The following is a 21865-nucleotide window of genomic DNA, read 5'->3' as shown; positions in this document are numbered from 1 at the left end:
AAAAAAAAAACAAAAAGCAAAAAAGCAAAAAACAAGAAAGGAAGGGTAAATACATGCAGAATACTTTGGGTTTTGTTTTTTTAAAAGGAAGCATCAAATACCTAAGTATCTGTCGTCTTTGTTGTGTACTATTAGTTTCTTCCTCCTGGATTCTGTTGACATTTTAATAAGATAGCTTAATATTTATTAAGAAAATAGGAAGACAAAACAGAATTAAACAGCAAGTTTTCTTACCTTTTATCAGTGAAATAATTCTCTTGGGAACACAGGGACTGAGGGGCAAAGAAGTGCAGAAATTAATATAAATGGCATCAAGAACCCCTACTACAAAACACAAAACAATCTGGAGTCTTCTGCGCTATACACAGACTTCTACAGGACCCTCTTTATATTAAGCTGCCTGAAAAACTTTACCTCTTGGTGAATAATTTCCATGAGAAAACAAGACAGTATAAAAAGGCCTATGTACAGGAAATCAAAGTCAGCATGAGGATTGTTACAATGCTGCTCTGTAGGTTTCTATTAGACTTTTTCTGAATTATGGTTCTTCTCTTGGCCTTCGGTGCCTTCTGTCACTTGCAGCTGGTGTGTGATCCCCAGGGCTGTCACAGCACCTGAGCTGCCTTGTCTTCTGCTGGGAAGGGCGTAGGGGGAGAGGCCACTGCTGCTGCAGGAATTGCTCAGTGCCCTGGCTACCAGTCTGGGTATGCACAGAGCACAGGGAACAGAACCAAAAAGGTTGCTCCTGACTCACATTATGTTATCCTTGACTGTGACTCCCAACATCTGGCACAAAGCTTCTAAAGGTGTAATACATAGAAAATTAAGATGCAAAAGGAAAACTTAATTTAATACTCTTCAGAATCTGGTTTTGGATGTGCAAGAGTTATAGATAAAATGTCAAGTGGATTATTAAAAGTAACACATATTTTTAAAGACATATTTGTTCTGTTTACTCAATATAATCACTACTTGCAATTGAATTGTAGCCTATAATGTTGTCCTGCAGAGTATCTCCAGGCAGGAGATTAGATTGTGAGATTCCTGACAGGAATTTCACATATGGAACCTCAAATCATTTTACTCATAATGTGGTTGCTATAGAGACAAGCAAGAACAGAATTTCTTTGTTTTTTAATTTGCTTGGGGTTTTTTCTTCTAATTATTGCTCTGAGCAACTGAAATGGTTGCAGTACCAAAACTCTAACTTAAATTGCAGTGAGGGGCAAAACAATGCAAAGGGGGGAAATACATTGCACTAGGTAATGCTAGAGCACTCTCTTCAGTAATTCTTGGGTTGTTTGAGTTTCATACAGCAGCAATTGGAGAAAACAGAAGATTTCTCAGTAACTGCAATATCATTTAAAACTCACTCAGGCCACACTCTTTTTCTTATCTGCTCAGTGTGATTCAGAAACAGAAAATTTCCTGGAAAACCAACTGTGCATGTATGTGTCTGAAGCATTCATAGAAAACAGTGCCAGACTGGTTTTGATACATACATCTTGTGCAAATATCCTTTCTCTAGCTCTCTGATATTCTTCTTCACGTTCTTCTATGGATTTACTTCTTCTGTCATCTTTTAATCGTATTCTCATCTAAATTAAGTGGTACAGTGTCAATTTACACAGGAAAACAGTAAGAATGCACAGTCAAACACAGCAGGTGGAAGAAATAAGCCACGTGTGCTTTACCTGGTTGTCATCTTTATCTAAACTAGAGTTATCTCTCTTAAGGATGTACCGCTTCTGGAAGTCATCACTCTTCTCATCCTTTATATGCTCACAAAACTTTTGGTCAGGTCTGAGAAAAGTTGTTACAAAGAAAATATTTATGGATTTGTAAACACACCGTACACAAAGTGGAAGAAAGTGGAATATATTCAAGAGTAATTTAAAATATACTTAATACTGTAACTGAAATAATAGATTTTGGCTGTCTGGGCAACAAAAAAGATGAGCTGCAAGTCATGTCCTGAGGCATAACAAACCTGCCTTTAAAAACCTCTTCCTCCTTCAAAGCTTCTGCTGCAACTTCCAATTAACGTGGGAAGCAAACCACATGCCCTTGGGGAATCAGAAGTGCTTTTGAATCCCAACTGGTGCCATGCAATGGATTTTGGGCATGCACGGAAGTGAAGACAGGTGTTTGCCGCTAGAGCCGCAATACCTCAGAGTTCATTTCAAGGGAAAACAGAAGAAAGAAGGTAGAGAAGAGAGCACTGAAACTTAGAAACTTCTAAAACAAAATTAAGTAGAAATGAGTAAGAGAAGAACAGCATAATGCAAGCAAGCAAGAGCTTCAGACAGTCATAGGGAGAGAGTGAAGAAACAGATTATAAATATTGCTTTGATATTTCATCTACTTTGTGAAAGAAATAAGTGGTATTTTGCAAATCCTTATTATTAAAGAGAAATACCAAGTACCTGAATAATAAAACTACTGCTATCGTAAGAGAAGAGCTCAGACAATCAGGAAATAGTTATCTAATAGAGGACAGAATAAATGTATGCTCTTCTCTATTGTTATTTATCATTACCTAGGAGTTCTGGGTGGAGTCAGGGGAGCTTTTTCTATGAAACAGCCAGCCCTGCCTATTGGGTACTGGATGCCCTAACATAATTAGCAGGCATTTCAGAGAACCTTTAGACTGTCTTACCTCTTTCTTTTAAAGGTCTCTGAATTTACTGCCCTGCAATCACCAACTCCCACTCCACTGAGACGTGCCAGTGTGCACTGGGTGGTTGATGTCAGCAACATCCCTGCTCGGCGAGGGAGCCGCGAACCTGCCTATGAGGAAAAGGTAAGTTTGGCTTTATTCCACATGGAGCAGATCTCCAAGGTTTTCTTTCTAAATTCTTATTTTATATCCAAAGCGATTTAAAATAAGAATATTGAAAACATCAAGAATCTTTATGTCTGCAGGTTAGATGAAATGCCTGCTAATTAGTAACTATATCTACAGGGGCTTCCAGAGGTCATAAGCTATTTAAATATGGTTGAAAAAAAATTTTAAAGCATAAAAATTATATAATCTTTATTAATTCTTATTCCACAGTTGAAGTGCTAGACTGAAGTGCTAGACTTCAGTCTAGAGATGCTGGTAGATGCAAAGGCAACAGATTTGAAATGTTTGGCTTTCTAGGTCAATTCAGATATAGATTGTACAGCCAAAGCAAAAACACATACATAAATAAAACAAGTATTCAAGAGACATTTAGGCCCTATATATTTCTAAACTTCTGAGGAGAAACTGTTCACTTAAGTGAAATTTCAGTGTGGCATATCATTTCAGTCCTACTGACTCTAAAATATGGTGGATAATTAGATTTTTTTTCTCTCGAAGCCACAAAGAGTGTGTACCTAGACACTGAGATTAGAATGCAGGCACTGTAAACTCCTGTTTTCACATGCAAGATCAACAAAAAATGGTGTCAGGCAAATGCTCTAAGTTAAAACTAGAAACTAAGTGGCATAAATATGTCAACACATTAGACCTTTGTCTTTTTGAGAGAGAATGAGCAGACAGAGCAAGTGCAGAGGATGGAGAGAACAGCTGGGTCCCTTGAATGAAAACCTCAATTCTGCACAGATTTCAGAGTTGCTGTGGCCCCAGTGCTACCTTCTTGGCAATATGAACTTTCCTAGGGGTTTCGCCAAGAATTCCCCAGCCCTCACAGTAAAGCAGCACACCATAGCTTGTTAACCTGGTTGACATCTCCACTGATGTCTGTCTTCTCTGCTATATTTATTTGTAAGGCCATGAGAGATCTGTAAGCAATATTATTCCAACAGAAGAACAGCTGAATTTTCCCAGTAGAATTTAACAATACAAAAGCCACAGTTGTGCAAGTCCCCTCCCTTCACCAAATTAGAAATGACCTCGTTCTAAGATAAGAGCTGGCTCTGCTATCCAAACGAAACAAAGAATGCACTTTGTACACTTTACTGGTGTAAATCTTTAAACAAATAAACAGTTGCTATAAATTCATATTTCACAGAAACAAAATTAGCAATGCATCTCTGCTAGAAAAGTAACAAAAATTCTTAACTTAGAGATAATATCCTTCTTTCCCCAAAAGAATTCAAACATGAAATAGCAAGAACATGAACAGTAAAGAGCTCTCAACTACCTCTCCTTGATGCCTGCTCCCAGTGAGGAGACAGACCTCACCTGCTACAGCCTCACACATCCCAGGTGTTAGAGCTACAAATCATAAGGGTTTTTCAAGGCTTTGACACTTACATTCTTGTATTGCTAGTTTTATTTACTATGACTGACTTCCCACTCTGGTCCACGTTGTGCTCTAATCCAAAGTAAGCAGCTACCCTGTGCAACAGCATTCTATGGTAAGATGTCATTGGGGGAAACTTTTTTCTTGGTACTCTGGAAGAAAGGAATAGTAGCTTTATTAAATAAACAGGAACACTCTTGAATTCTTTTTTCCTATGAGAGTACAGTACTTACTCATTATTACCAATGAAATCTAAAATTTCCTGTTCTAATTTCAGCAGCATCATTCTGTCCCTGAAAATAAAAACACAGCAACTCACATATGAGACACTCCAATAACTGCAGTTGTATTCATCTTAAGAATACACAGATCAGAGCTGTGATCAAAGGTGGCAGACTGGAAATAGGACCAGCAGATGTCAAATGCAGAATTTTTAGAACAAAGTATGCTTTTTTTACTGTTTTGTATTGAGCCTGCCTAGTAAAACATGATCTCAGATATCGGAGTACACAGATCCTCCAAGAAGTCCCTGCCCAGGAGGCTCAGCAGCAAGTGCAGTCATGGAGAAGACAGGCTCCAGAAGGAAAAGCAGTGCTGAGGCTGTTCCTTGTTGGTTGGTGTGGGCAGGGAGATGTGCAGAGGCCTCAGCTGGCCCTTGGATTGTGAAGCACATCAGGGCATCACTGAGAAAGTGATGGGGCACACCACCAACAACCAAGGGCTTAAGGCTGCCACATGTGGCAATGTGCTGACGTATTAGAGATAAAAAAAACTAAAACTCAAGGTGGTAGAAAGGAACACTGTTCTTGAAACTGCTTGCACTGGTTCTAATTAACTATTAGGATGGAACAAAATCCAGTGGTATAGAGTTCATCATTTGTGCACATCAAGTAACTAAGCTTCCCAGTCACTGTACATGGAACCCCCTGGAGATCCTCACCTACAATTCCTTATTTCCACTGCGATGCTTCATGGCTTCAAACAGGAACCACCCTACTAAGAGTCTCACAGAGATCTGTGCTTTCTAATTTTACTCTACAGAATTATGGCTTTGGCCATATTATGGCTCATGTCACATTTTTCTGAATAAAATGGAATCCAAATAAATTATCACATTGGAAGTCCTACCTATAATATGAATGAGTAACAAATGGCAGCGAAACAGCTTTTGTGGCAGAGCACAATTGCACAAAGTTAATTTCTTGCCTTGTACTATAGCCACAAAGCCAGCACAAAACTCTAGTGAGGGAAAGAACAAACAAGACAGGGACGGACTGCAAACGTCAGAGCAACAGAACCAGGTCAGCTCTGTTGCTAACAAATGATGGACTCAGATTAGGTCACATTTGGTTTCTGGTGTGCAGAATGAGAATCTCGAACTACAGTTATATATGGTACAGCTTAAAAAATGCCTTTATCAATAAATTCAGTGCAAGACAGATGAGAGTCAGAGAAGGCAGTTTGGTCTCTAACAAGCAGGTGCTATGACAGTACAAGGTTTACAGATAATGTACTGAAGCCCCTTCAGGGAGAGAATTTCACATAGACTGAACACATTATTTGCATATTAAACATTAAAAGCATTTAAACCACTTCAATGTCCTGAACCTCTGCTGAAAAAGCAAACCAAATACAGTGGTGTTTTAAACAGTCTGTGCAACAGAATCTCACCCTGAATAACTGACATGGTGGGTTAGACATATAAAAGGGGAAAACAAACAAACAAACCACAAACAAAAAAAACAGGTAATGTGACACCTCAGGCAACAAGAAGAAAGAAAAACATAAAGGAAATTTACATTACTGATTCTTACCTGGGATTGTTTTTTAATGTATTTACTAAAAATTCATGAAGATCTATACCAGTGGAATCTGTATACTCCTGGCTGGAATCTAAGGGTGAGGGGGAAGAGAGCAAAATTACACTTCTGAAGAAGGTGTTTTCCAATTATTGCTGAACATATTATATATGGATTGACATAAATATTAAGTACATTATTGACAAAACTAAATGCTTCCAGTTTCCAGGAAAAAGGCCCACAAGTCAAAAACAAAGCAGAAAACCCACCACCACTATCCACTAATTCAAGGGTTATACAGAAGTTTCAGTAACACCACTGTTAACAACTGGCTGAATGTTGTGAAGCAGGTAATCGCCCTGAGAGATCTGATTTCCATCAGCCTGCCACATTTCCTCACCATCCCACACTGCAGCGTGTGCACACATCTGTGGAGCAGCAGCAGCCCATCTACTCAACTACTGGATGTTGCCCAAGGAAATTTTGTAATTCAGAATGTAACAGTTTAACCTTCACAAGGTGGTGCTTTGCATTACTAAAAATCCTTGTTCTGCTGGGCTTTGTTTGCATAACATCATGTTTAGATGTTTTCAAAAGGAAGTCTCAACTTTCGTCCTCCTTTTCTGATTTCAGTGAAATTAAGTATTCAGTTACATAACCATCCCCTAAAATCTGTCACTGAAAGGAATGATTTAACCCCAAATCTTTCCTTACAAGAGCACCTTTGGGTTCCAGGTACTAGGATTCAAATCAACAGGTGCTGGAACAGTATTTTTAGAATTAGAACTACTTATTCCAAGAACTACTTATGTATTAGCTTAGTCTCAACTTAGTTAGGCACAACTCAAACTTATGTCCAGGTCCCAGCTCTTCCAGCTGCTCAGAGAGTTTGAATGAAAGCAAGCAAGTCTGAGCATTTATGGCTTGGAATTACTTTTGATTCTGTACAGGAAAAGGCAAAAAAAAAGGCTATCCCTGGTAAAAATGTTCAGGATTCAGTAATTATTTACTTCAATTTTTCTAATTTGCAAGTGAGCAATGATTTAGTTATAATTACTAGAACTGATGCTAAAATTCCATAATTTTCTATTTTGGCACATCCTATATTGGGAAGTAATTAACCTTCAGAGGAGAGAGTGGTGGAATTCAAACATCCACCTCTACTACAGGCATTTTGTCACTTTGCTCTCAACCTCCCTGTTGTAAATCATTACCTGTTGGGTATTTGGGGGTGGTATTTAAGGCATTTCAAAGACAGATATTTATAAATGCAGGTTAAGCTCTCCATCCCAGTGCTTTTTATTTCACAAATACCTAGCTGCCAGATGGGACAAGCTGGATTGAAATTTCACATGAGGAATGCCTTATGGAATTGTGGGATATGAAATGAACAAGTGCCACTTGTGTCAAAAAGAATTTCAGCTCTAAAGGTATTTCCTATATTCTGTCTGATCTAAGATATTTAGGTAAACACTCTGGGTAATTAAAGCAAGAGCTGTAAAATGATTTGCCAACTTCAATGCATAAAGTCTTCTACCTGTAGGAGGCACTAGGCAGCACGGACAAAAACTGGTTTATGTCACTGATTTCACAGCTCGCTTTCAAATTAAAACCCAAAGATTTTCAGCGCATAGACTGTAACTTTAATCCAAAATGCAGGAATATTTAACTGAAAACATAATACTTCCCTTTTTATTTATGTAGTTCTACCCCCACTCCAAAACTTTACTGAAAAATTCTAGATTCTATCAAAAGTAAAATAAACAAAGGAGAACACTGATGCCTGTTGAATGAGGATCAGAAAAAGTACAAAGGGAGCTGTGCCACTTTTACTTCAGTTTCATAAGACCTGTAACAACAAAGCCCAGGAACAACACAGGAGCTTCCACTGACTCAAAGTCACCTTAAAGAGCACTTGGACACAACTGAGACAACACAGCTGTTTATTAAGCTGCTCTGCACAGGCAGGACAGAAAGGAAAAGCATTTGCTGCAGTGTTTGATGAAGTCTCTAAGGCTCTCTTTCCTCAGGGACCAATTCCTTCACCAGTTCAAAGGCGTCTGATCTATCTGCTTCATTTGCAAAAAAAAAAAAAAAATTAAAAAATAAAGCAATAGCACAAGGAGAGATAGCAAACCTCTTGATAACATTTTTCTGGACAGTTTATCACTGGATTTTTCCTTTTCTGATTCATCCTTTGCAGGTTTTTCTTCTTTTTCAAAAGACTGTGACAACTGGATCTGAATCTTCTCCTGTCAAAAAGTAAAAATCAGTCACCACACAGATTATTTCAAACAATAGCTGCAGGAGAACTGGTCTGTACTATATTACCTGCAAAATAATGAAGCTACAACAACAAAAAAATTGTTTACATATTCTGATTCCACATGTGTTCCATGTGACCGCACAACAAAATTATTTATCAGTAAATCAGAAAGCACAGAGAAGGCATAGAAAGGACCACAGACATTTTAGAATTTATACCCACTTCCAGGCCCTGAATGCCATTGCAAATGAATTCAAAGTATCTTATTTCATACAGGTAAGAAAATATTCTGTTTTTTCAGATGTATAAACTTTATAGTGTCTCTATATTTTTAAGTCATGTCTCATCGACAATGTTTTCTTCCTCCCCATTCTTCACAGTTCTTGACTGTAAAATCTTGTTTCAAGTTTTGATTTGGCTCATACCAAGAAAAAACAAAACAAAACTTTGTAAGACAGACCAGAATTTCCAGATCCACAAAAAAGGGGAAATATTTACAGTACAATATATCAGGGCAAAGTTTGCAGATCTGTCATCAAGGCTTAGTTTCATAACTTCTGTGTATTTTGATAGACCAACTCTGTGTGCAATCACCTCAAAATCCATGATTTTGTACCAGTAGGTGAACTATCATAAAACCTGTTTCTCAAATACAGCAAACAGTTTCCCTCTGAAATTAGTGACCTAATGGTCCCCTAAATACCCTGAACAGTGCAAGACTGCAGTTTGTTTTTCATGTCCCTTTACTGTTTCAGGAGGTTGTCGGTGGAGGACCAACACAATTCAGACAGCCAGAGCTGAGGAGTTCAGGAGCAGAGGGGTCACTGTGCCTGAGGGATTCCCATGGGAGCAGTGGCCCAGTCCTGTCAGAGCCAGACTCCCCTGACATCTTTTAATTCCCTCAGTGTTAGTTCTGCTCCCCCAGATGCCAACTGAGCCCATGTGCCCCCTCCACATTCCTGAGAATATCTAATCCTTCCCAGCCCAGAGAAAGGCTCCCATGCACTCTTGCCTATCCTGCACCTTAATCCTTTCCCACACAAGTCCTCACTCTTCCCTCAAACCCATCCTTACCCACATCCAGGCTCTTGCACTAAGCTCTGCTCTGGTGTCATTGCACAGCCCTGATCTCACCCATGGAATGCAGCCAGAGTTAAATTTAGCCAGGATCCACCAGGCTGGAGCCAGCTCACGTGCCCAGCCTGCAGCCACTCCTGCCTGTGCCAGTGGAACACAGTGGGAGCCCTGCAGCACCTGGGCTTGGCTCCAACAGCAGTCCCCACCTGCAGCTTTGGGGCAACAACTTCTTCAAATGAAGGAAAAAATGGTCAGTTTTACCAGCTCTCCCTTTCACTATGACTTTTCCCCACACTAAATGCTTCAATTAGACTTCCTAATTCATGAACACCCTTTAAGCAGCATCTCAGTGAGCATGAAGAGTTCTCAGCTTTGGACAGGATCTATAACCACATCTGATAAATACCATACCCAGTCACCAGCAAGGAACTCTGTCATCTGATTCTTTCCTAGTCTTGAGAATTCACTTCGCTACAAACCTTAAGGAGCCCAGAACAAGTCTTTGCATTCCTTGCCTCATAAACCTGTGTGTAATTCAAATAAACAATTTATTTGTCACTACAAAATGCACTATACTCACCATTCATTACCTGTGTAGCCTTTCTTTGAGAAAGAAATGTTTCTGTCCTACTAAGAAATTATTCCTGACTTGGATTCACCAATATGCTATCCTCCATTTTTCAATAACACTCTACAAAACTATCAGTAAATTAAGGAAATTTTCGTAGTCTGAAGTTTCTTCACTAGAAAAGTGACAGCAACTTCTAAACTCATTCCAAGTAAAGCATACAGCAACAGTTTAGTCAAAGGATCTCAGCAAGTAATCATTTGCATACTTCCTTCCCCAACAAGAGCTAAAAAAAGGAATTACCATCTGAACAGCTACTACCACCAGCTCTACTTCAAAGTGTGATATACCAGAACTGGGTACCAAAGGGCACTTTCTTGTGATTTCATGCTATAAAAACTGTAGCATCTAATTAAATATGACCTACTTGACTGGAAAGCTGCTGAAAAATCTTTTAACTTCTCTTCCCCTATAAAACTCTCCTAATTCCACCCTGTTTGCAGCAGGTCTCTGCTGGCATTTGGAGTGAACAGACTCCTTGCCCTAACTCTGATCACACACCCTAAACCTGTGTTGTAGAAGAAGAAATTGTCACCAAATTTTGATTAAACAAGAAAAAGCCAAACAAACAGGAAAACACCCCAGACCATCAAAACCTGGTAAATCCTGCCAGCTTAACATATTTGGGGAAAAGGTAAGAATATTTGTAGAAGCATGGGCTTTTTACCAGAAAAACCAGCATAAGTCAGTAGAAATTAACATTACAGCCCTTGCCTTCTCCTCCCACTCCCTCCCCATTGGGTTAGTTTATTCCACTTAGAAAATTCAACCTTCTGAAGGTTTATTTACTCATAATAACTGTCATTCATATGAAAACAGCTCTTTCTTAAAGAGCGCTGAACTGGATCACCCTTTGCTAGTGCTTGTACTTTGAATTGGAACATAGAGTCAGAACAACCTGATGTTTACGCAAGTGATGGCAAGAGAATATAGAGTTAGTGTTATAAAAGATCAAACATATCACAGTTATGCTCTTCCTCTCACAAATTTTTAAGCTCATATTTTCACAGCACCTTTTAGTAGGACTGCCAGTGCTTTTTAACAAGGATTAAAAATAGGCAAGGCTCTTATCTAGGTTTCAAAGGAAGAAGCAGTATCTTGCTTCATGTTGCAATTGAAAATGGAAACATAGATCAGAAAATAAATTGCTTTGCTTGAGACAATTTCTTTGGTCTGTCACCCTCTTCCATCACAGCCTTCTAAGGAGAAGCAGCCAGTGGTGCATTGCTAAGTGCCTCCTGCACCAACCTGTGTCAGGAATTTTACCCTGTTGGAGCTGCTGGTGTGAAGGGGTGACTGATGAACAGTCACAGACAAGACCACGGAGCTGTCCCCAAACTCACACCACTGCCAGATAAGTACATATATTTTTCATCCTATCAAGGCTAACGCTTTCTAATAATTGAAAATTGTGGTTTTTCAAATATCATCAGCAACATTATCTTGAATTTAATTGTTTTAGAATCCATATTAACACTAAACTGGCAGCCACTTTTTAGTTGCAATCATGGATACAACGGAGCAGTGACTCTTCCAGGAAGGGGAAGCATCAGAGGTGATTCTCCTGCTGCCAGAGACACCTGAGCAAGGCAGGCTCTGAGCCACTGGACCTCCCACACATCCCAAGCACAATTAATGCTTCAGAGTATGGGGCTAGAGACACATTAGTCCTAATTGCACTTATGAAGGGCTTCTCCATGCTTTCCTTAATATAGTTTGGGAAGGAGGCAAAACGGGTGAAGAAATTGCCTGTGTGAGTTGTTACAGAGGGTCATGGGAGACTGTGCCCCACAGGATGTGCACTCCAGCATCAGAACTTGTAACAGATTCTCACTTCTAACTCTCCAACACATTTCTCCACCCTCCACGGAAGAACTAAATTTGTCCTCGCAATCATTTCTCTGCACAGCTATTGGGATTCATAAGCCATTTCTTTACATTACTGCTCCCAAAGAAAACTCACAGCTAGCTCTAATTTTGTTCTTAAGGCAATCTGCTTTTGGTATTCCTTTTGTAAAAACTTACATTATCACACAATTCAATTCATTCTGCAGAAGCAGCCTTGACATGCCTCCTGCTGCTGTAAGGATTCTTTTCAAGAGCCACCTGGCAGCACAGAGCTAGAGACAGATTCCCAGAGGACTTGGCCACAAATGCCACCTTATAAATGTCTGGCTTTAAACCATTCATCACATGGTCTTGTGTAGCACTGGTGGTTGGAAAATCCTAAAGCCTCATGTTGGAAATATACCATGGATGGTCAATCCACCAAATCATGCTTCTGTCTTCTTATAATTTGTTACAGAGACTGAGAAAGTTAAACCTCACTGCTTCAGACTGAACAACTCAACCTGACCAGATCTCTCAGTCTATTTTGTTATCTTATGGGAAACATTACAAAAGGACTGTAAATCATTGTAAACATCAGTAGCTTTTCTGTTGGCTTTTAATCCTTTACTCTGCAACCTGTTTCAAACTATGACTTAGATTTTCATCATGGTAGCAGGCCTGGTTTCTGAATTCCTCTAGTCAACACTTCAAATTCTGGTATATTACTGAAAGCCTAAAATATACAATTTTTTTTATTTTTCCAAAGGAACAAAAGCCCCCAAACCTAAAAAAAAATTAATTAGCTTGACAAAAACCCTACATGAGCTCTCAATGTCCATCTTTCCTCAGAACTGAATTATCACCTCTCCATCAAAACCCCTTCACACCCTGCTTTCTACTGCTTCCTTCTTAAGCAAAGTGAGAATTTTCACAAAAGCACAGTTTAGAAGCTTTTCAATAACAGCAAGGGCCCATTTCTGTTTTGACAGGCATGAACAAAACCAGCATTTTGATGACCCTCACTCATGCACAGAACTAAAGCCAGCAGTAGGGTTTTGCTCTGAAAATATAGACCAGTACAGAGGTAAAGCCAGGAAACTTGGATTTTGTATAAATTTTCTAAAATAATTTTACAGACTTTGTTCAGCATGTAGGAACTTCATCTAAGTGTGATCTATAATTTTAATAGATTAATTCAGACATACCTCAGGCAGGTATCACAGCTACCTGAAATTGGGACTAATATGCAGGAATTCAGTTACAACACCAGAAATTACAATTGTTTCCATTTTCAAAATATAAAAAGCCAAAAAATTAGGCTCCATACTAATCACAATGTTTCTGTCCTACTGATTGCAGACAGCACTTAAGCAGTTTTAAGAGTCCCTCAAGTGTACTGCTGGACTAAAAAGTTAAAAGAACTGACAAGACCCTTCTTTCTGTCCACAGATATCAACTAGTATAGCGCAGAAAAACAAAGCAGCAAGTTCTGCACCTGATATTATCACCTCTATTAAACCAGTATTTAAAAAAAATAAAACTAAAACCACATAGTGTCCATATGTTTAAAGAATACCCAACAGATTTTTCTTTTGAACAATGAGTTACTTGAAATTGTTCCAGAAACTTCAGTAAGGTGATTTTTACCTGGAAGTCCTGTGATATTTCAGCTGTGGGAGGTGGTGGATATTCTTCACATACAGCAAGGCTCCGAACTAACTTTAACTTTGTGTTTGACTAAAGGAAAGTATGTAAAATTAAAATATATGGCTTATAAAAGATAATATAAATATACCATAAGCCGTTATCTTTTTCATTCATTATATGAAAAACAAAATGGCTGAAAACTGCATTTTTAATATTTTCAATAGATCAAATAATTCCATTTAGGATGAAAATACCCAAGCAATTGCAGCTTTTGAAGGCACTACCAGGCACAATAGAGCACATCTAAAGAAAATTAAATAAAATGTTGGGAAAGTGTTTCTCTCCATAACAATAAAAAGCCACCAAAAATATAAAGGCAAATCACAAAAGCAGACAACTAGGCAAGACAAAAATCCAACAGAATAAAACAAAGCTACAATGCCAAAAAATAAAACTAAAGGCACTTTGCACAAAGTAACGAAGCTGCACCAAGCATGAAGGGCTCCCTCCGCATGCCAGCACACCGGGCACTGTACCTTGGACCTTTTGACCGTCTGTCCAAAGGACTGCGCTGGCCGCTGGCAACAGGCACAACAGAGAAGGGTTACATTAACTCAGTGGCACAAGCTTGTTAATGCAAAAGTCTGTACAGGAGAAAGCTTTGACAGTTAGCACTGACACGGGTAGATCTGGGTAAGGAACAGCAGATGCTTTGGGCTGATGGATTCAGCGCTCTCCCACATTCATCAGGCTTGTCCTCGATTTCCCTTCTTCATTTATCAACAATAGATATCAGAGCACTTTTACAAGAACCAAGTATTATTCTTGTTCACTGACATCCAAGCAGTTTGCTCTCTCAGCCAGCTCCTACATTTTCAATTCTTGTTTTCTAATTTCCTTGGCATCATGACATGGTTTTTATAAATTTTCTTCCTATTCCTGAAACCTACCTAGAAAAATGATATTAAAAAAGGAAAGCATTGCCTCTATCAAGGGAACAGATAACAGATGATGGCCTATCATAAGCAGCTCAAAACATATTGGGTTTTTTTCCTTCATCTTGGGACCTATACAAGTATATTATAAAAAGGGCTACTGATCTCTTTTTTCTTGTTTCATTTAGTAATTTACTATGAATCAATATGATTTTTCTCCCCCCAGAGCCATTTTAGTAACTGATTATGCAATAATTTGCTTTTTCCTCCCAAAGCATTTATTCTATTGTTCCTTAAGCCTTTATTCAATTGTTCCTTAAAAAAAAATTACCAGGCTTTTACTACAGTATGCACAGCTGAAAGGTACATTTGAATCAACAGAAGCATTTAATGATTTGTTAACTGCATAGTTAAAACTAACTCAACCCTCAGTGCCAGTAGCACAAGAATAGAAACATTTAGAGTGGCATCACATAATTTAAGTACTAGTTTCCCTGGAGAACTAAAACTGATGAATAGACAGGCTTTTAACAGAACTGGTTTTAGTGAGCATAGGCCTAATATTTGTAAGGAGAAATTAACATCAGTAATGCAATTTCAAAAGTTGTTTAAAGGACAGTATTTCCTCCTTTAAAAAGGAAACTGGACAAACTCCCCTGGAAAACTCCATGAATGCAGCTCTCCTCGCCTTAGCTCACAGGAGATGTCTATCACGTGCCTGAACTTCTCAGCAGGACACACATCGCTAAAAAGCAACCTCACCTACAGCAAGAGCTCTGCTATGTAAAGGCTGAACTGCTTTCTTTCTCCTTTTCCTCAAGTCCCACATGTCTATTTTGGATGTTGCAACAGCTTAGCTGAGGAACAGCAGAAGGGGAGCTCATTTCAGCTCATTTCACTATGTAACAGAATTTTAAATAGCTGCACTGAAAACTAACTGAACTCACAGCCAGCTTTTCAAAGGAAGCTTGCTGAGATTTTGAGCAGCAAAGATAGTTCAAATGCTTCCATACCTGGAACCATTCAGAGTCTGAGTTTTGCTATTTCCATACCTGGAACCACACAGAGACTTTGAGTTTTTCTGTTAGGTGCAAAATATGTTTTCCTTTCCATCATCTCCTCTGAAAGCTGGTGCTGCATATCTCTGACAAAGTTTCTGTTACACCAAGCTACTGAATTTCAAAAACTGGATGATTTCCCAAGCTCCTATCAATTACTCCAGCCTCAATTGGCTTAGGTGTGTTAAATCAAGTAGTGCAAATTTAAAGTCACATCAGGACTGTCAGTGGAGTCTTCAGTTCACTGTCAAGAGGCAAAAGAATCTATACTGAGGCAATTGTTTATCTTTTGCAAAATATTGCAAGCTTTGAAGCCAGTACATAAGACAAAAGAATATATGGAAGCAAACACCCCAGATCCAGATTTGATAGGGCATAAGAAGGAATTCAACCCAGTTATGCATCAAGCTACTGCTTACTAATTAGGTAAGTCACACATATTTCAGTTATTTTTAAGAGTGATTTGAAAAAAAAAAAGAGAAGAAATGTTTGCTGGGATTAAACACCAACAATATTGGAGAGAGCTGGAGGGCCACTGTGTGAGGGTGGTTTTCCCTCACAGATGAGACAAGTATAACTCCACCCATCATATTCAAACTTCTCATCTAGAAACAACTGCCCTGCCCAACACTCCTGTGATAAGTGTAGATTCCTGGCTTTCCTGTGTGACTTTAAAGATGTCAGAACAAATTCCCAGCCCCCAAGAGCCAGCTGTGACTGTGAGCAGTGAGCATCACACACACATCAGATGAAAAGCACTGAAATAAAGCTGGTAGGGCCAGACTGCAGGGACAGCTCAGGTGAGCACAGCCCAATGGTGCAAGGTCTGGCCTGGAAGTACAAGACCGAAAGTCCTCTGACACCACCAGCAACTGCACTCTCAGAGCTTGAAGATGGGTGGGTACAATCCAAAGATTCCTTTCTTGGATAAAACCACACTGACAGAGGATTACACCATTCCAATGGATTCCAAGACAGTAGGTGGCCAATGCACATTGTAGCTGTTAATGCACATCTTCTCTCTTTTCAGGCCCATTAATTTTATCTCTGTCCTAATTTCTCTGCATTTACTAAGTTTTGCTCCTACAGAACATTTTTATGTTCCCCATTTATGAAAAAGAATTTCTAGCTAATTTAGAATATGCAATCCTTGGTGAGTGCGAATTAGGTAATTTCTTTATATTTGCAGCTCTCAAAGACTTTTACTGCCTTAAGAAAACACTGTGTTAATGAAAGCCCTATTTATAGCCATTATGGGCAGGATTTCAAGACAACAAGTATTCCAAATAATTGCATAATGAAAATAATGATTAGGTTCTTGCCTTTGATAAAACACCACCAACACTTTTAAGACCTACAGCTACTATGCTACATTTCCAACAGCAAAATAAAAAGGGAAGTAAGACAGCATTTATCAAAAACATGCAAATAACCAGGTTTTCAGTAGGAGTATTTGCCTGCTTTATTTTTTCCAAAGCACCTCACCAGATCACAGATACTAAATGCAAAGTAGAGATCTGGAGCTGTTACATGCCTTCCTCTATCATCACTGTGCTGTCTAAACAAGCTGGATAAAAACAGGTCAGGCACAAGATGGCAAACTCAGACGTGTGAAAGGTTTTGTGAGAAGGGGCTCTATTTCTGAAGTACCATTTGGGCATTTCTGAGGATATGCACAACATGACAAACCTGAACAAAGAGTGTTCTAAGGACATTCAGTTTTTTACCCTTCTGCAAAATTAGGTCTCAATTTTAAATCTAGTCAAGTGCTGCAGTCCCAAGAACCATGGACATCTTTGTAATGCTGAGGGAAAGAACAGTGTGGTCTATGGTTACTTGCTGTCCTGCATTAGGGAGCAGTGACAGCAATTTTCCATGACACAGTAGAGGATGACTGATGGAAAAATAGTTTCACCCTCAGATATGGAGGCAGATCAAGACTAAGAATCGGCCCAATCATTTATCTATTCAAAAGTATTACTCCACATATTTTGGAGACAAAGACAGGTAAATCCGGACAAGACCAAAACTGCTGGGGAGGAGGGAAAGAAAGGCTTCAGAGAACTTCAGCTGTGAAACAGAGAGAGAAGTTCAAGGTTTGTGTTAGTATGGAAGGAAGATATTTGTAGGAAGAGAGAGATGTCAAGTTGCTAAGTAAAAAAATTATCTAATTGCCCCAAAGGACCAGGATATCCCCTTAATTAGCATAAAACAAAATCAGAATTATTCTCATTTAACATTTGCCTTGCTTTTATCATACAGTAGATGCATACAACCCTGCACTCATGCCATGAAGCAATTCTGGTTTTTTAAAAAAGAAGTCTTCCTAATAATAAACATAAGGGACTATCTTGCAGGATAAATCCAGGATTTCCTACAGTTTTGTCCTTGCAGTGGATAACACCACCTGTCTGACCAGCCAGAGACAGAGGAAATACAGACCCTGCATTCCAGCTGAGTCTGAATTCATTTGTTGTCACCTGGCCTGGATAAGATGATCGGGTGGGAGACAGCAGTGACTGGTGAACCAAAACCCTTTCGATCACAAAATCCACCACAGTGCTGACGTGCACATGACTTCTGTGAAAGTACTTTTCAGAACAGTGCCTCTTATCTCCAGTACCATTTAAATGACACTTGAACCTCACTGCAAATATCCCTATTTAGAAATGGTCTCTGTATCCGTAACAGTACTTTTGCACTGCTTAAAGAAATTGGGATTGCTGGCCATGTACTCCAATTAGGTATTTTCCTCACTCATCTTGTACTTCCAACACCAGACAATCAGTTATTGATGCACAACTTCCAAATAATCTGGAATTTACAACCGAGTTACATTTCAAAATATAACTATCAGTTTCTGAATTGTGCAGTTCCAGAAACACACCTGAATTCAACACATGCCAAGTTAGACAGAGGAAAAATCACAGCCTGTTTCTTCCTTAGCTGTAAAGAAGTGAAAAATGAAGTGATAACTGTACTGAGGAATGTGACTGTAGTTTGTCAGTAGGTACCAAACCTACTCTGCCAGCAGGGAGGAGAGCCAAACCCAACCCAACTTCTGATGCACTCAGTAAACACAAGCACACAACAAATTCCAGGAAGTTTCTGATAATATTTTCTAACATTTCTCAGCAAATTCTTTGCTCTTTTCCCCACTACCACAGTAACATTTAACATGCACTTAATGGCAGGTACTAGGTCCCCTGAAATGTCATCAAAATGTTTAACCATCCACAAGGTAAAAACTTGCTGATTGCTACTGTTCTGCAAGGGTTTTTTACTACGGACAACCCCAAATTTTTGTTTTGTATTTTAGCATAAAACATGCTCTAAATGAGAAATCCTCAAATATGAGACCTAGATATTTGCACTGGCAGTCTCCACAGTAGAAGGGACATTAACATCTGCTGATTTCAGTTGTTGCAAAGGGCTTGCTCACAGCAGCCAGGTTCCATTTGGTAACTGTCTGTCTTCCTGCCACTCTGGAAATCTGCATGCTCAGCCTCAGTTTTCCATTAAACTGCTCATGTAACAGCAATGTTCTGACGCTGAAGACGACTCCTGGACACCTCACTGACAGCACAGCTGCTTCTATCCAACGGCCTTCACCAGGCAGTGTCCAGTTCATTTGGTGGATGTGAGATAATCATTACAGCCACCAGCTCCTGCTCCTGGACAAGAACCCAACAATGAACCCCCTGCCAACCCAGAGCCTCTGACAGCACTGGCAGGTTCATTCCTCTGCACTCTGATGAGACAGCAGCAGTTGTTTGCAGGAAGGCTTATTTCTTATTTGCCACTTGAGTTTCACAGACATTAAAATTCGTAAAATGAGAAAATGTGAATGAGATTTTTCCAAATTACTGAACTGTATGAAAATAACTAAACCACAGATTAATTTTTAAGGCTCACTACTAGAATATTGCATTAATTAAAGAAAGTACCAGTTCAGCTATAATATCTCCCAGCTTTTCAGTAGCAGTTATTTCTCAGGTTACAGAAGTATTTCATTTCAAGGATTTATTTTTCCATAAAATTATCTGTTTACGCTGATGCCAGCCTTAATAAAGCCAGCAGATATTAAATTGTATAACTATTGTAATTGCAGTGATCTACAAGATTTATCTGGAAGCAATTTAACATAGCAGATAAAGCTTACTTCACTCAGTGGAATATTGAATTGTTAGTCTTGAACAAAACTACTCCCCAAAGAACCTTTTACTCAAATCTCAATAACAAGAATCTAATAACCTACTATCCTGTTTTTGCAATCCATAAGAGATCCCTTAGATCCCAATTGGGATTTCTATTAAAAAATTGTTTCGTTTTAACCCAGAGACACAAAATTCCTATAGATAATGACAGCTTTTGCCAAACACAAACTTCAGTGTCTTCTTTCACAAATCTGGCCTGTTTTGTAGGTTGTGTCAGAAATTTTCCTGAACTCCTCCCCCACGTGAGCTGCTTACAATCCTCAGTGCCCAAGCGGGCAGCCTCAGCCAGGAGTCAGCTCTCTTGTCCCACACCTAAACCTCAGAGGTAGAAAATCTGCTGCCACAAATTCCTAACCCTTCCTTATCAGTGTGTTCTCCATTGACACAAGGTACTTCCACACTATTTGCTTTGCCTCCTTCTCACTTGAAATGTGATGCCAGGACTTCCTTACAGGTACTTAACTTCTCCCACCACCCATTTACATGCCTCACCTTTTCAGTGTATGCACCAGGAACTGCCTCAGCTGTCCTACCTAGAAGTCACCTACCAAAGCAGTGAAGACCAGAGAAGGGAAGGTGCAGGGAGTATTTGCTGCCCACCAAGGCAGGATGATGCTCCCCAGCTCATTCTGCAGGTGGCTGGGGCAGCACCCAGACCTGCTGGCCTCAGGAACTCTGGATCCCTCTGGCTCCTGGGGATTTGGATTACCTACAGCTGATTACTTCAACCTTTTGCTGAACAGCTCTGCTAGAAAATCTACACCTGAGCCACCTGTAAAGTGCAACAGCTCAAGAGCCCTGGGCTGGCCACCACTGCCCAGGGCACACAGGCCTGGCTGAGCTGCAGCACCACTCAGTACACACAGCCCAGCTCCAAACTCTGTCAGGATTCAGCAGCAGCAAAAGCCAGACTGAGTTTGCTCCTTGTTCTGCTACAATGAAAAGCTTCGCATATGCACTCAGGGAAACACAAATATGGGCAAATTTCTGGTTCCCAGCAAAACCACTCATCTACTTCAAAGAATTTAAAATGACTGAGTCACATTTACATGAGTATAAACAGAGAAGTGGGGCAAAGGAGGAGAGAGGAAGCAATAATCATCACATTTGCTTCCCTAACACCAACCAAGTTTTCCTCACTGTACCAAAGAAACATAAGAGCATCAAGAGAATGGAGAACAATGAGATTTAACATAATATAGAAGTGAAAAATAAAGTGAAAAGCTCCTTACCGGCATATTGTTTTTGTTATCAGGACAATTTTCATCCTTTTCCACTTCAATCTGTTCCTCACTTCCTGATTTTTTTAGGTTTTCAACTGTGTCTGTATCTTTAAATTCAGCTTCTGGACCCTTCATTGCATCAGTTTCATCTTTTACAGTAAGAATATCAGACATCCTCATTAGAAAAGGTTATTTTAAAATTCTACAAGAAATACGGAACCTTTAGGACAAAGAAAAAGTGAATTACTGAGTAATTTAAAATTAATTAAAAAGCCACCCATATGTAAACATTTACCCAAAATAAACACGATTTTGCTGCAAAAGAGATCCCCCCTTGCTACGATACTTTTTCCTGTCTTGTATTAGGAGGAGTATTTTCTTTTTAACAACTTTTATCAGTGGCTTGTAACAGCAGACATCTACACAAACAAGAATTGGAGTGGATAACACTCAGATTTTCTCTTCCACATTTTAAATATAAACACTTGAACATTCAGACACTCCAAATCAAACTACGCTCTAACTGAAACAAGGCAACATTTTCTCAAAGGAAAAGAAAATTACATATAGATTTATTTTAAAAGGATTGAAAGTAAATAGATGAATCATAATGCCCCAAGTGTGCAAACATCCATAAATTACATAAACTTTTTAAGTTTCCTTATTGACTGGACAAGTTCTGAATGCAGGAATTATCTTACCTACAAACTGTAGCAAAACCAGTCTTAATAAAATTAAGCATTCTCTCAAAAGCAACGAAGAAGAAAGAAACAATTTGGTAATTAAGATAAAAACCATGATCAGCAATTGCAATTTATAATAATTTAAAATACTAAATAAAGATAACTAATTATTAAACCCCAAATTTTCCATAAGAATTAAGAAACACAACTCCTTGTCATTACTCAGCCACTGCAAGATGTAAAACCAAGGATATTCCATTTTCTACA

The 21865-nt window shown here is 39.1% G+C and overlaps 1 protein-coding gene across 9 annotated transcripts in view; it reads right to left on the bottom strand.

Moving 5' to 3' along the window:
* Positions 1–21865, bottom strand: part of R3HDM1 (R3H domain containing 1) — a 77057-nt gene that overhangs the window by 27369 nt on the left and 27823 nt on the right. For 3 of the 9 annotated variants that reach the window (XM_056495991.1, XM_056495992.1, XM_056495993.1), the window contains exons 3-13: positions 20925–21135; positions 14019–14060; positions 13483–13572; positions 8172–8286; positions 6050–6128; positions 4469–4528; positions 4247–4387; positions 1695–1803; positions 1503–1598; positions 235–272; positions 102–152 (exon numbers count right to left, since the gene is read on the bottom strand). In XM_056495991.1, the coding sequence (XP_056351966.1) occupies positions 102–152; positions 235–272; positions 1503–1598; positions 1695–1803; positions 4247–4387; positions 4469–4528; positions 6050–6128; positions 8172–8286; positions 13483–13572; positions 14019–14060; positions 20925–21095 (992 nt within the window). In that variant the 5' untranslated portion in view covers positions 21096–21135. The remainder of the gene's footprint in view (positions 1–101; positions 153–234; positions 273–1502; positions 1599–1694; positions 1804–4246; positions 4388–4468; positions 4529–6049; positions 6129–8171; positions 8287–13482; positions 13573–14018; positions 14061–20924; positions 21136–21865) is intronic. The other 6 variants (XM_056495995.1, XM_056496000.1, XM_056495996.1 and 3 more) reach the window with 2 other exon arrangements.

The sequence above is a fragment of the Oenanthe melanoleuca genome, chromosome 7 (assembly GCF_029582105.1).
Source record: "Oenanthe melanoleuca isolate GR-GAL-2019-014 chromosome 7, OMel1.0, whole genome shotgun sequence".
NCBI classification, from domain to species: Eukaryota; Metazoa; Chordata; class Aves; order Passeriformes; family Muscicapidae; genus Oenanthe; species Oenanthe melanoleuca.
The sequence above is the reverse complement of the archived record's forward strand: the minus strand, read 5'-3'. Positions and strand labels throughout refer to the sequence as shown.